Below are 12,201 nucleotides of genomic sequence, written 5' to 3' on the forward strand. Positions count from 1 at the left end.
GGCGTGATGGTTAGAGTATGCCCAGAAATTTATGGTTCCTGGCTAAGGGTGAGTTACCCAACGGAACCATGCAAGTGCTTGACTTGACAGAAAAAACAGGTCTAGATCGATTGAACCATTCAACCTCCATGTCATGGGAGAATGTGACAAACCCCATAAGTCATACAAAAGGGTGCTCCAGCAACAACAGCTGAAAAGAAGTGAAAGCAAACAGTGAGTCACCCCATGGTCTATAAATTATGAGGGATCTCGCTGACTTTGCAATCTGGCTGTCAATCTCATGTAAAAGGGGAACATGCTCAGCCTGTGAAACTAAAAACATGGCCGAGATAACAAAGTGCTTTGTACACAAGCGCTTTTACTTAGTCATCATCTCAGTGACCTATGAAAGTGAAAGTTATGACTCATACTACTAGGGTGTTTCAGAAAAACAACTTTAGGTTTAGGCTGCAGCTAAGATACAGTTGAACTTGAATAACCTTTTTGACATACACTATACAGGCATATTCTGTCTTGGTTTCAGACTATTTCTGTCATTACAGTGCTTTGTTTTGGGTTGTGAACCATCTTCTGTAGTGATCACTGGCTCAATCTTTGGCTAACCAGCCAGCGTAACGCTTGAGCCAGTGGTCACTACGGAGGATGGTACCCACACGGCAGGCTAACTTTGTTTGTATCCAATGACTGAGCATAGTATTGAGTCACTTGGTGCAAAGAGTTGAAACTGTCATTTCCTCCAAATCAACTTCAAAATAGAATGCATATTGTCATCAACACAAAGTATACCCTGAAAACCATCTTGATGGACCAGAATGGGTGTTTCACTGGGTTCAGTGCCTTAGTGGACAAGGTAATGGAAACTATAAACACTGTTACAGTAGAAATTTGCCAGCATTCATGAATAGACCTGTGTGGGCAGGCAACACTTCCACAACACTTCCACTACCATAGAGATACTCAGGAACTCCCAGTGTGATAGCTCCCAAATGGTCTTGATAGGAATTGTACAACTAAAAAAATATAACTACAATACACACCAGAGAGCTTGTTCAAAATCCTGTTGGAAAGCGATCTACTTAAATTTCTTAGAATGTTGGTTACCATAATTCACAACACCTCATACCTTTTCTTGTGACTTTTAGTACTTTCTAAATGTAGTGATGAAATTTCCTAACTGTCAGCAAAATCAAGTCTGGGCAAGCTCAGCAATGACTAAGATTATGTGAAGATAAAATATGACTTAGTCTATTAGGTGTAAAGGGAGAGTAGATGGTGTCTTAGCAATAACTAATAAACTGATAACAGGGTATCTTAAAAATTAGAAAGGCAAAAATGCATCAGCAATGACTTAGGGTAGGAAACTAAAGGTGAACTTCAAAAGTGAAAGGGCAACATGCACCAAGATTAGATTACTGCAAGCGAAACTAGAAACAAGTTGGAAACATGCAGTATTGATGACTCAGTCACAGCATGTGAAACTAAAAACACCTAGACAATAGCTCTGAAAGTGAAAGAACACATGCACAAGTGATGACTCATTATTGCATGTGAAACTAAAAACAAGATGTATGAACAGGCATTGGGAATGATGCAACTCTGTATAGCCATTACTGAGTCTGAGAACAATGAAACAAAGAGATAGCGGCAGAATGGTAGATGTATTTTTGGCGACGCCTCGGGGATAGCCTAATTATGGTGTGCATCCGTTTGCTAGGACTTCCCAGAATTAGACAGGAATGTCTTGTATTTTTAGTACGCGCGTGAGTGAGTGAGTGAGTGGGTGGGTGAGTGAGTACGTTGGTGGTTGGGTGATTGATTGATTGATTGATTGATTGATTGATTGATTGATTGAGTGAGTGAGTGAGTGAGTGAGTGAGTGAGTGAGTGAGTGAGTGAGTGAGTGAGTGAGTGAGTGAGTGAGTGAGTGAGTGAGTGAGTGGAGGTCAGCAAAATGGGCTGAACTCTTTCTAAATTGTGTACCAATTCCCTATGTAATAATCACCTTTCACTGTTGGTAAAGGTGAGCGTGAGCAGACAAAACTTTATTGATATAAATTGCTTCCAAATTGCATTTCATGCAGTATAAAGATAGTCTGTTTGCAGTTATATGTAACGATGCGCTGTGTATGTACATCCTGTAGTTCAGAAACTCCTTTTGGTCCCAGTAAAGTATAGGATGGACCAAGGCTAGACTTGAAGTTACGAGTTACCACATGTGGAAAGAAAGAGTACAAAGAAAGGGTAACATATACCATCAGTGCGTTCAAAAGTACGAAAGTAGAAGAATCACAAGTTAGGGCGTGTGTATATAACTAACCTCTAAAATGAAAGTAAACATACCTAGACGATGGCTCATGCTCTGATCCTTTCAATTTCCCATGGCAGCACACTGTGTATTCAAACAACGAGTAGAAAAACAAGCTCAAGTGCTGCTATCGCATTAAATCTACCACGGCAGCGAGGTCTGACAGACTTAATAATATGTAAACTCAGCCATAAATGAATGCTGCTTAGGCTTTTAAGTTGGGCATCTGCGCCGGATGATTTACCATATTTAACATCAACAATGTAGATTAGTACGTGATAACACGAACTCTTCATTCTAAACACCGAAGCAAGAATGTCGGAGTAACGATGCATGTAAAATAGTTAAGGAAAACTTCGGATTTGCGATTTAATCTGTTTTCAAAAGGATGACAGCGAGAGGATACAAGACGTGGAATTTTGATTCACAATTTTCACATTGGCGACATCCTTCATTACATTCACAGCGCCGCCTGGTGGTTATATCAAATATTACAGCAGACAACAGGCGCCCAATTTCACGAGGTTTATATGGCTTCGTGTAATATTTTAGATATTTTTTTCGCGCGCTCTACTTCATATGTAAAGCAGCTTATGTTACGTCTATCATGGACCACAAAGAAGCTTTGATCTCTTCCTCAATAATCATGCAAATCGAATTCAAATCTGTATTTCAAATGTACTTAGTGAGTAGAGCTACTAGAGCCCAAATCTATATCAAAGCCCGAAAATCTATCGGTCACCCAAAAACTTTATCTTGGAATGTCCAAAATGAAGGGCATAAATAATTCAACGATATTACCATAGAAAGTGGAGTAGGACTTCCTACACTTCGAAAACACCTGAGGCCACAGCAAGTAAATTTATGGATGAAATCATATGACGAGAAAATAACCAAATGGGCAAAAAGATTGTGTTATAGCCTAATATTTGTTTTTGTAGAAGTGGCAGTAGAGTGGTCGTCATGTAGTTGTAGAAAATAGTTAGATAGTTGTAAAAGTGCCATCAATATGGAAGGCATGAGTGTACATTTAGTTGCTAAGTGATACCAGTATCCCACATTGGTGTCACTTTTACTAAACTACGGCATACATCTTGCTTTTTTATCTTATTATTTTTGTTGTCTGCAGATGAAGTTATCCATAATATATATTTGCTGTGGCCTAATGCCATATAAAGATCCATCAGCAACTTCTCCCGTCGTTATCATGGCGTTTGTATACACAAACACGCAAGAACACAAACACACAGACACACACACGCACGCACACACACACACACATACACACACAAACACACACACACACACACAAACACGCGCTACCAAAATCAGAACATTCCTGGCAAAGTGTATGATATTTGTAGCCCAGCTTAAAGCGCCCTCTAGTGATATCATTATAAACTGCACATTGTGACGTAATTGCAAATATCGGCAAATGAACATAAACAGATTTATTCACGTTGATTCGGCAAAACAGACCAAAAAAATGATAGTAGGTTTACATAAATTTTCTACCAATGGTCTTCATTGGTAGAAAATCTATGTAAACCTACTATCATTTTATAATTTCATTCCAACAACTCCAGTTGTGTTAGAAGGGTTCTAAAAGAAGAAAAAAGGTTGGGCCTCACCACAGCAGGATTTGTATAACTTATAATTTGGTTTATTTCATCACACAAACAATACAATACAATTAAGATATAGTGAGTGGATCACATCTCGCAGCCGTATGCTGAATGGCATGTAAGCCACTGTGTTAAAACAAATTGCTCCATCAGTAAATACATTAAAAAGGGTTAAAAAGACAATAATATAATTTGAATATATATGTAATACAATATGTGCAAAAGCCGGGTAATTTACATTCTGTAAGGGTTCATAATCAAGAGAAGTTAAACTTCCACGTCGCGGTTTTATTTTTGACTTCTGCTGTGTGTGCATGATATATTATTTGAAATACATATCTTCTATCCTGTAATCCTTCGTTTTCTTCCAACAAATAAATTGATGAAATCAAAGTTGCTTGTTATTAGCTATCATTCGTAATATAGTAAATATAACATAGATAGATGTCAATGAATTCAGTAGGCCTTATGTTAGAGTCGATATTTGACATAGAATATGGAGAATTTAAAGATATGTTTGTACACGAAATGCTTGGCTACCACTTGAGGAATTGACCAGAGACATGGAAATGTACATGCAAAATCTTCTAGATTATTTTCCTTTTTTCATGGCTTTGGGTAATTATCATCCATATTCATGTTATACTTCATCACATCATACTTCGTCACATGTGACCCACAAACAAAACTGTAATCGGTCAAATACTTCAAAGACCCGGTTGTGAAAATTCCTCTAAAGCTTCAGTGATGTGTTGTCTCATGGCGTTGGTCATGTCCACCATGTTTCTGACGTCATCCCAGTTGTCATGGAGATCCTGAGCAGTCATGATGTCTTGTTCCTTCAGCCAGGAAAGTATGGGCAGTACTCTGTCCGGCTGCAAGGCGAACAATATATACTACTTGTACACTACGCACCATGCGTATCGCGCCGAGGATACTTTTAATTACAGGCTCCTATCCTCTCCATATCAAGGAACGTTTGTTTACACGTCCGTCGTATTCAAAAGCATACATACAAAAAGTACAGAAACGACTATGAAACTATTATTGAAATTTTTAATGCCCGATACGTCAATTGCAAGATGGTCAAGATTTCCAATCTAATCATCATGTTATCTTTATATTTCTAAAGGCCGTGGTACTTACATGGAGGAATCTTGAAGAGCAGAGTCGGATAAAGAAGTCATCAATTGCATCATAACGTCCAGACGACAAGAGAACTGAAAAAAAAAACTAGTAGTAGTACTAATGTTATAAAGTCATGATGCGTCCTTGTGTGCGCGGTCGTATATGTGTAAAGCCCTCCATCACACGTGCGTGTATTTAAGTCAATATGAATTTTGTCAATACGCAGCCGTACGCACAAAACGCCACACATACTCATCGCAATTATTTTGTACGTTTTAGGTACGCAGGCATCGCACAGTACGCGTGATAATTTGGACACGCACAAGACTATCGTGCGCAGCTCTTACGACAGATGTGTGTCACATTTTGAGAATCCGGATGCATATTAACAAAATCTAATACGGAACTATTGCGGGCTTGAATATATCCACACTTGTGTCAGAGCCCTAAGGTTTACAAAGATTTTTTTTTTACAAATATTCGATAATGGGCCTAACCTGTATTAGGGGTCCGCCGTGAGTGTCTATCGACCGGAGCAAGCCGTCTGTGCCGTGCGGATGTTCTAGCTGTGTCGCTCCCTGGGCCCAAGTTGTAAGCACGGTTGGCCGTCATGCCGCCGTTTGAGCCTAGATCACGACAAGGGTTGCAGTATGACGATCTGTCATCGTATGCGCGATGACTGGGTGGACTGCTAAACTTGATGATATCGCGCAACTTGTTGACGAAAATGCTAGTTGGAAGCCCCTCCACGCCATTTTGGGGAAGGTGACACAGTTGGCGACAGTTGGGACAATTCAATGTTTTCATTGCAGCCGCCATTTTTTCCAAGCATGTCTGACAAAAGGTGTGCTGACAGGGAAGGGCCTTCGGTGTCTCGTAGTCTTCAAAGCAGATTTGGCACACAAGGAATTCTTCCTTGATCTGGCTTGCAACACCTGACGCCATGTTCACAATGCTGGGCGCATTCACAAGGCAAGGTCAGAGGTGACGACTTTTGCACGACTAGACCGACAAAGTACACCCCTAAAGAGGCCCCGCGCTAGCGCGCGCGCGCGAGTGTATGTGCTACTAGTAGGCACTCTTATCAGTCCCTAACTATTTGGGGCTGGTTATACCAAGGATAAAAGTTCTTTGGTTATATTAAGCCTAACGACTTTTGGCACAAGGAGAACTTTCCAAACGTACAATGCATGTGGTATCCTATCAGTATTTACAACAGTGAGTGTGACTTGCGCACTGACATTTTTGACAACAAACAACATATACAATACATTCCGAAAACACTTCGTGGACATCCTGACAAGGACGACAACCTGCGTGTCCATAGAGAATATCCAGGGTAGTTGTGATCTGTGAGTCTTTACTTATTGTCCCTTTTGTGTATGGGTAATGTTGTCTGTGATACAGCGGTATGCGTGTAACGTGATCCAACCATATTCCATTTACCCTGGAGTGTAAAAGACTAAAAATTCCTTTGTAGTAATGTATATACACACTAAGTAAAGTGAACTTACCGCCAAGAGATCAACACCGGCTTAAAATATTATGAGCTGAGCAGACTGATATGTACCGGCAGAGATCTCTGCCAGTAGAATCGGGGATTCTACTCTGACATATACATACAATACAAATATACACTAGTCACGGTTTGGAATGCAACTGTCCTAGGACAGTGTCCTCAGAGATTTGTCCCTCTTTCACTTACAGTATCTTTAAAAAACTACGCATGCCCGGTCCTTCCCGGCCAGAGAAATACATGACGGTATCATCATGAGTATAATTAATCCCAACTCCCTAACGTCTGAATCCTCTGCTGAGGTGTACTATGACCAGAACTGAAAGGTCAAGACAAAGGTCGTTCATAGTTCAGTCCACTCTGCAGCTTAACCATTATGTCTGGGTCAGCAACAAGTTGCCTTTGATCATCTTGACGTGTTATTTACGGCCGAATGATAAAGATAGCTTATTCAAATACAGGTAAGTAGGTTTGATGGCGAATTAGTTTTCCAGTTGATAACATTACCCAGTCTTTGAAAGCACATGATGTGAATGTAAACTAGATAGTTGATATTCACCACAAGGCCACATTTATTTATTTATTTGGATTCTCCACATACAATAACAATGGAGGGTATGGCGAAACAGGTGTCAACGGACACCTTTTCAAAGCCGCCATACCGAAATCATAACAATGATACATCAAATAATAATACACATACCAGTATAGCCATTTTTGTCGACGCCTCAGGAGCGATCCCCAGAGTATTATATGCAGCTATGTAGCTTGCAAGAATTTCAGGAATTGTACACAAGAATTCGCATCATCTATTACACACATTAATAAGATATCATTTGTTCATCTGAAGCAAACATACCTGATAATGTGGAAAACTGATAATGTGTCACACAACGGGAACATGCTATTGGTAAACTAACACACTACGAGGCAACTTGTTGTTCCTAAAATTAATATTCAAAGCAGTCACCACCACTACATTAGAAAGCTCTTAAGTACATTATAAGTGGCTCTGGTTGAGTTTGTTAAGTAAGGCGAGAAGGCAGTACATGACTGAGAAATCTAACAGCTGGGTCTCCTATACTGAATACAGATATTAAACAGTCAATCCTACAATTGTGTCTACATAATAAATTGAGTATATACTTGACAAAGGTTGCAATTGTATTTCATGCTACGAAGTGGCAGAAATACTACGCGTCAAGACTTAGTATGTGATGGGCTACAACGACAGTGCACGCTCTATGGCAGACCTCGGCCCTAGTGTCAGTTCCCGTCTGATACTCCCCCAGTACTTCCGAAGTGCGCTAACATCATAGATGTCCTTTCTATGCAACATCCGGACCAGTGCATCCATGCGAACTTGTTCCCAGTTGTGTGCCCTTCCAATGTTCTTGATGAATTCAACGACCGACGGCAACTCAGAACCTATATAGAAACCAATGCTAAGTGTTTAGAACTCTTGAACAACATTTTAAGATAGTGTAAGGTCACAGCAAGTACATTTTATGGATGACATCAGCGCGCTCATTAATCTTCGTCTGATTACAAAAAAACAAGAAATTTTCCCCTCCGGAGATGGAGAACATAAGAAAGTGCCAAAAACGGAAAATATATCTTGTGGTAGCCTTGATTTTACTTGTAGAGGTGACACTGGTGAAGAACATATGGCCATTATCGTAGTTGTAGAGGTGAAACTAGTTGTGAGCCATAACTTGGTGACTAGTGTCACTTTATGCACCTCTTGACTACAGAAATGAAATACTTGATGGCTGTGAGCTTGTGATACATAATGGTGTCCATTTTGAAAATCTAGATATCTAGTTTTTTTACTCATCTTGTTTTTTTCGCCCTTAATCATTGAATTGGGGGTCATCCATGAAAGTTACTTGCTGTGGCCTGCATACTGAATGGAAAACTATGAAACAATGCAAAACAAGGAAAGTGTTAGAAACAAAGATCGGATAGCTGTAACCAAACTTACTTCTCGCTTCGCGTTCGTTGGATGTTTTCTTACGCTGCAGTTGAACCCTGATGAACTTCTCAGCTGCCATCACGGCTGTGTCTAGAATGTCCAGCACGTTTAATGCTGAGTCTGGATCCATCGAGATGTCTGTCCCTGATGCCAGATGGTTGATGAATGGGAATGTCCTGGGAGTTGGACACAGCAGTACACATTAAGTAAAGTAAAGTAAAGTTTAAACATAAAAACCTTTTTGCACCCACTGGCTTTAACAATTCTTTTTGTACTCCCATTGTCATGTTCATTGTTAATAAGCATGTCATGACCTTGCACCGACCTGTCAATAGGACTGCCTATTGCAGACGACAAGTATTCCACTGTGTGACGTCTTTTATATATGTTCTTGAACTCTTCCTCCTTTTCGAAAGCCAAGGCACTCACTGGACTGTAACCTGGATGAAATATAGAAAACATAGTTATACAAATGTATTATCGTCTCACTCAAAAGAGTTTATGTTTTTGCTTCTGTTGGTTGATTTTACAAAGTACAATTTGTTACAGTGAGTAATACTGCAAGGATGAAGAGTACCTTCGTTCTTCAGGTACTCCTTGATGGATTTCATCCTAGTGGTGTATTGCTTCAGCCTGGGATCGCTGTCCTCCATTACACAGATGACACCGTGGATCTGTTCTCCAAGTGGAGCTTCATCGGTTCGCCAGCTTTGTTCTGGGAGGAGATCCTCGTCATCGTCGTCACGTACAATTGTCTGGCCTGGGCGGATCTTTCCTGGGAATATTTGATTTTGTTAGAGTGAAAATTATGTTTACTATATACTACGACAGGATCAACATTAATATGTATGGGGCTCAAGATTTGACTGCTTGTTAAGTGTTAAGTTCCGATGTGCACGGTTCTCTCATTCTGAAAGCCCATGTATACAAACAATCTGATTCATGAACGCAACATATTGATGGTCAGAATGTGAATGACTTATTATACCTGTTAGAATATTCTTCAACTCATCAAACTGTTTCCTGTCCAAATGAAAGTATCCCCTTGTGTCGATCAACCGAAAGTTGAACTCAGGGAGGTATTCCTCCAGCTGGAGAGTACCTTCCTTTCCCTCACTCTGCGTAATGGCGGTAGTCTTGTCTATATATCAAAGAAACACTATATGAATGTAAACTTAATAGCATTCTGCCGGCTGGCAGCCTAGTACAAATGTACTACCATAGCGAGAGTAAACTAACGGAGATGGTACCAGATTAACTCATTCCTATATCAAAGATGTCAATGTAATAACAAAATAGTCAGTGGAGGAGAAATAGCCTCAACTGCTTTCATAATAGTATTGATGTAAATTCTGCCTCTGACAGAATATAAGTACCTCCTGCCACAAAAAATGAGCCCATGTGAGAATGCACGTTCGATGAAACACTTAAATGGTCTTACCTGTCAACAGCTTCTCAGCGATGTTGATGAAACTTGTCTTGCCACTTCCAGTCGGACCAATCATTGCTGCGTAGAAATACGAGAGATACAATACGCCATAAAGTAGTTACTCAAGCAACTGGATATGGTTATGGACTGGATATGGATATATCCAGTTGCTTAAGTAACTACTTTTTGGCGTATCTTATTACCTGGATGTCTAACCTACATCGAGAGATACAATAGCTGTTGTGTACGTACCATTATGTTCAAAGGAGGTATGATCAACACACAGTTCAATAAAAAGCAACAACTGAAAATAGTATACACCATTATTTATGGACAGTGTAGAAATGCTCAGAGGAAAGCTTCTGTACTTTGCATACAATGAGACAAGTTATCCTGACCCACCTATATTGATATGTTTTACTCCGTCGATCTCAGTTTTGAAAGACTTGGCGAGCTGTAGTTTCGACCCGATTTCGTAATTCTGCAGGCCGCCTTTTATTTGCAAAAATGACTGTTTAATTTCCTCCTCCTTCTGGCGCGTCTTTCTGGCTTCAAACTCTCTTGTGGCCTCTTCAATGCCTCGTTGCTCGGCATCATCGTCATAACGTTCATGCCAATTTATTTTTTCCTGAGCCAACGACAAGTACATTTGATATTTAGCCTATCTTTAGGCTTAAACATACGAATTTTAAAACGGATGGATTCAAAAGAAAATAATGCAAGTATGACATCCTGGCAACACAAAATGCACAAAATACACACTGTCCAATTTTTTTTTTACATCATATTTGGATTTATCAATTGGCACCTACGACAGAAATAACATTGGGCAACTTACGACGGTTCGAGTCTTCCACGGCCACATTATTCTTGTCGCGAAAGTGATCTCTTAGCCCTGAAAACTCAAAATCCATTGTTATTACAATAAGATCTATTTTCATTGTTGAATATCCTCGTTACGCTCTTCTTGTATCCCTGATTAATATGTTGTGCTGCTCTAACATACGCTTATCTAAAAGTAAAACTACACTCTGCAACTAGAGACAAGAAACGTACTCATTGGATTGCTCAAGTAGATCATATCAACAAGCTCATGGTGAAAATGCTTTTTAATTCACGGAATTCAATTCCACGATGCACTTTTGTTAACAGACAGTTGAGGTATCCAAACTCAGTGGGCTTAATTTGGTGTCTAGAAGTGGTCAATGACCTTGCACTGAGCAAACTCCTTTACAAAAATCAATCCAGAGCGTTATACTATTTACGATTAAATGGAGGATGTTTACATCGACGACGCTGTTTTGAAGGGCCACCTGGCTTTAGGTAGAAGTACTACATTCAAAGTCGGCTTGTTAAGATGCCAATACAACAGGGAAGAAGTAAACGACAGGGACGAACCACAATAAATATAGCCTAATATAAGAAACAATAAATGCCAATAGTCTTCATGTAAGTGTTTCCCGATACCTTTGTACTGTTGTATCAGATTTCCCGTTGAAATAGATAAATTACTGAATCTCTTAATGTGAAAACAAGTTACAATTCGCTCAGCAGAATTTATTACATATCTAGAATGATATACATGTATTGAAAAAGTAGTATATGTTCCCAAGAGGGGAGCTGTAATAAATAAATCATAGTTAATATATAATGAATTAATTCCTGATCCTGCACTTTGTTCATCGCTCGCACGATCAACTCAGCTTTCAACACGTCTTGTCGACACCATGCTGGCAAGTGTGCATAAGCAAAGAAAGCGGAATTAAACAAAGACCGGACTGTGAATGTACGGGGCAGTCTACTGATAAATGAGTCAGTAAAGAAAATTGAAAACCTGGTCGTGTACACTGACTCTTATCAGTGTTATGGACGCGTTTACAAGTAGTAAACCAGTTAGGCATTTTCTTCATCATCAACGTCACTGCGAGCTCACTGCCAGTCGCAGATAAGAAACAGCATATCATTGCTGACGTGAGCATGTATTACAGCTGCCTTAGAAGTTCCTACTCCATAGCCGAATCAACCTGGCTATCTGACTGTATTCGTTTGGTTAAATGATTTGAATGTCACTTACCGAACAGATCTGGTTTAAATAAAACTCTTTCCGTATCAGATTGACCCCAACAGCACTATATGTTCTCCCCGGTCAAATACGTTCTATTGTATAACCGTAGAATACCAACTTCCTTAACTGGTGATCAGAGTGCCGGTATGGTACTCTTG

At 39.8% G+C, this 12,201-nt stretch overlaps 2 protein-coding genes and 1 long non-coding RNA gene across 3 annotated transcripts in view; 1 reads left to right on the top strand and 2 right to left on the bottom strand.

The window, feature by feature from the left end:
- Positions 1 to 4,717: 4,717 nt before the first annotated feature.
- Positions 4,718 to 5,153, bottom strand: LOC118419581. The gene is made up of 2 exons (XR_004831638.1): positions 5,077 to 5,153; positions 4,718 to 4,805 (listed from the first exon to the last, which is right to left on the bottom strand). It is a non-coding gene; the product is annotated as an uncharacterized LOC118419581 (long non-coding RNA).
- A 2,128-nt stretch (positions 5,154 to 7,281) lies between these two features.
- LOC118419564 lies at positions 7,282 to 10,054 on the bottom strand. Its single transcript, XM_035826008.1, has 6 exons — positions 9,991 to 10,054; positions 9,538 to 9,690; positions 9,127 to 9,324; positions 8,875 to 8,989; positions 8,559 to 8,725; positions 7,282 to 8,002 (listed from the first exon to the last, which is right to left on the bottom strand). Exons 1-6 carry the CDS (start codon positions 10,052 to 10,054, stop codon positions 7,797 to 7,799), a joined length of 903 nt encoding a protein of 300 aa, XP_035681901.1. The 3' UTR covers positions 7,282 to 7,796.
- Positions 10,055 to 11,705: 1,651 nt separating this feature from the next.
- Positions 11,706 to 12,201, top strand: part of LOC118419356 — a 3,795-nt gene continuing 3,299 nt past the window's right edge. Inside the window, exon 1 of the mRNA XM_035825718.1 lies at positions 11,706 to 11,711. Within this exon, the coding sequence (XP_035681611.1) occupies positions 11,706 to 11,711 (6 nt within the window). The remainder of the gene's footprint in view (positions 11,712 to 12,201) is intronic.

This window comes from Branchiostoma floridae, chromosome 7 (assembly GCF_000003815.2).
Source record: "Branchiostoma floridae strain S238N-H82 chromosome 7, Bfl_VNyyK, whole genome shotgun sequence".
Taxonomy (NCBI): Eukaryota; Metazoa; Chordata; class Leptocardii; order Amphioxiformes; family Branchiostomatidae; genus Branchiostoma; species Branchiostoma floridae.

Coding starts and splice junctions, on each gene's coding strand:
- LOC118419564 (XM_035826008.1), bottom strand. CDS start 10,054: ATGATTGGTCCGACTGGAAGTGGCAAGACAAGTTTCATCAACATCGCT. Junction 9,325..9,537: donor GTTGAAGAATATTCTAACAG/GTATAATAAGTC, acceptor AAATATTCCCAG/GAAAGATCCGCCCAGGCCAG. Junction 8,003..8,558: donor CAACGAACGCGAAGCGAGAA/GTAAGTTTGGTT, acceptor GTTTCTATATAG/GTTCTGAGTTGCCGTCGGTC.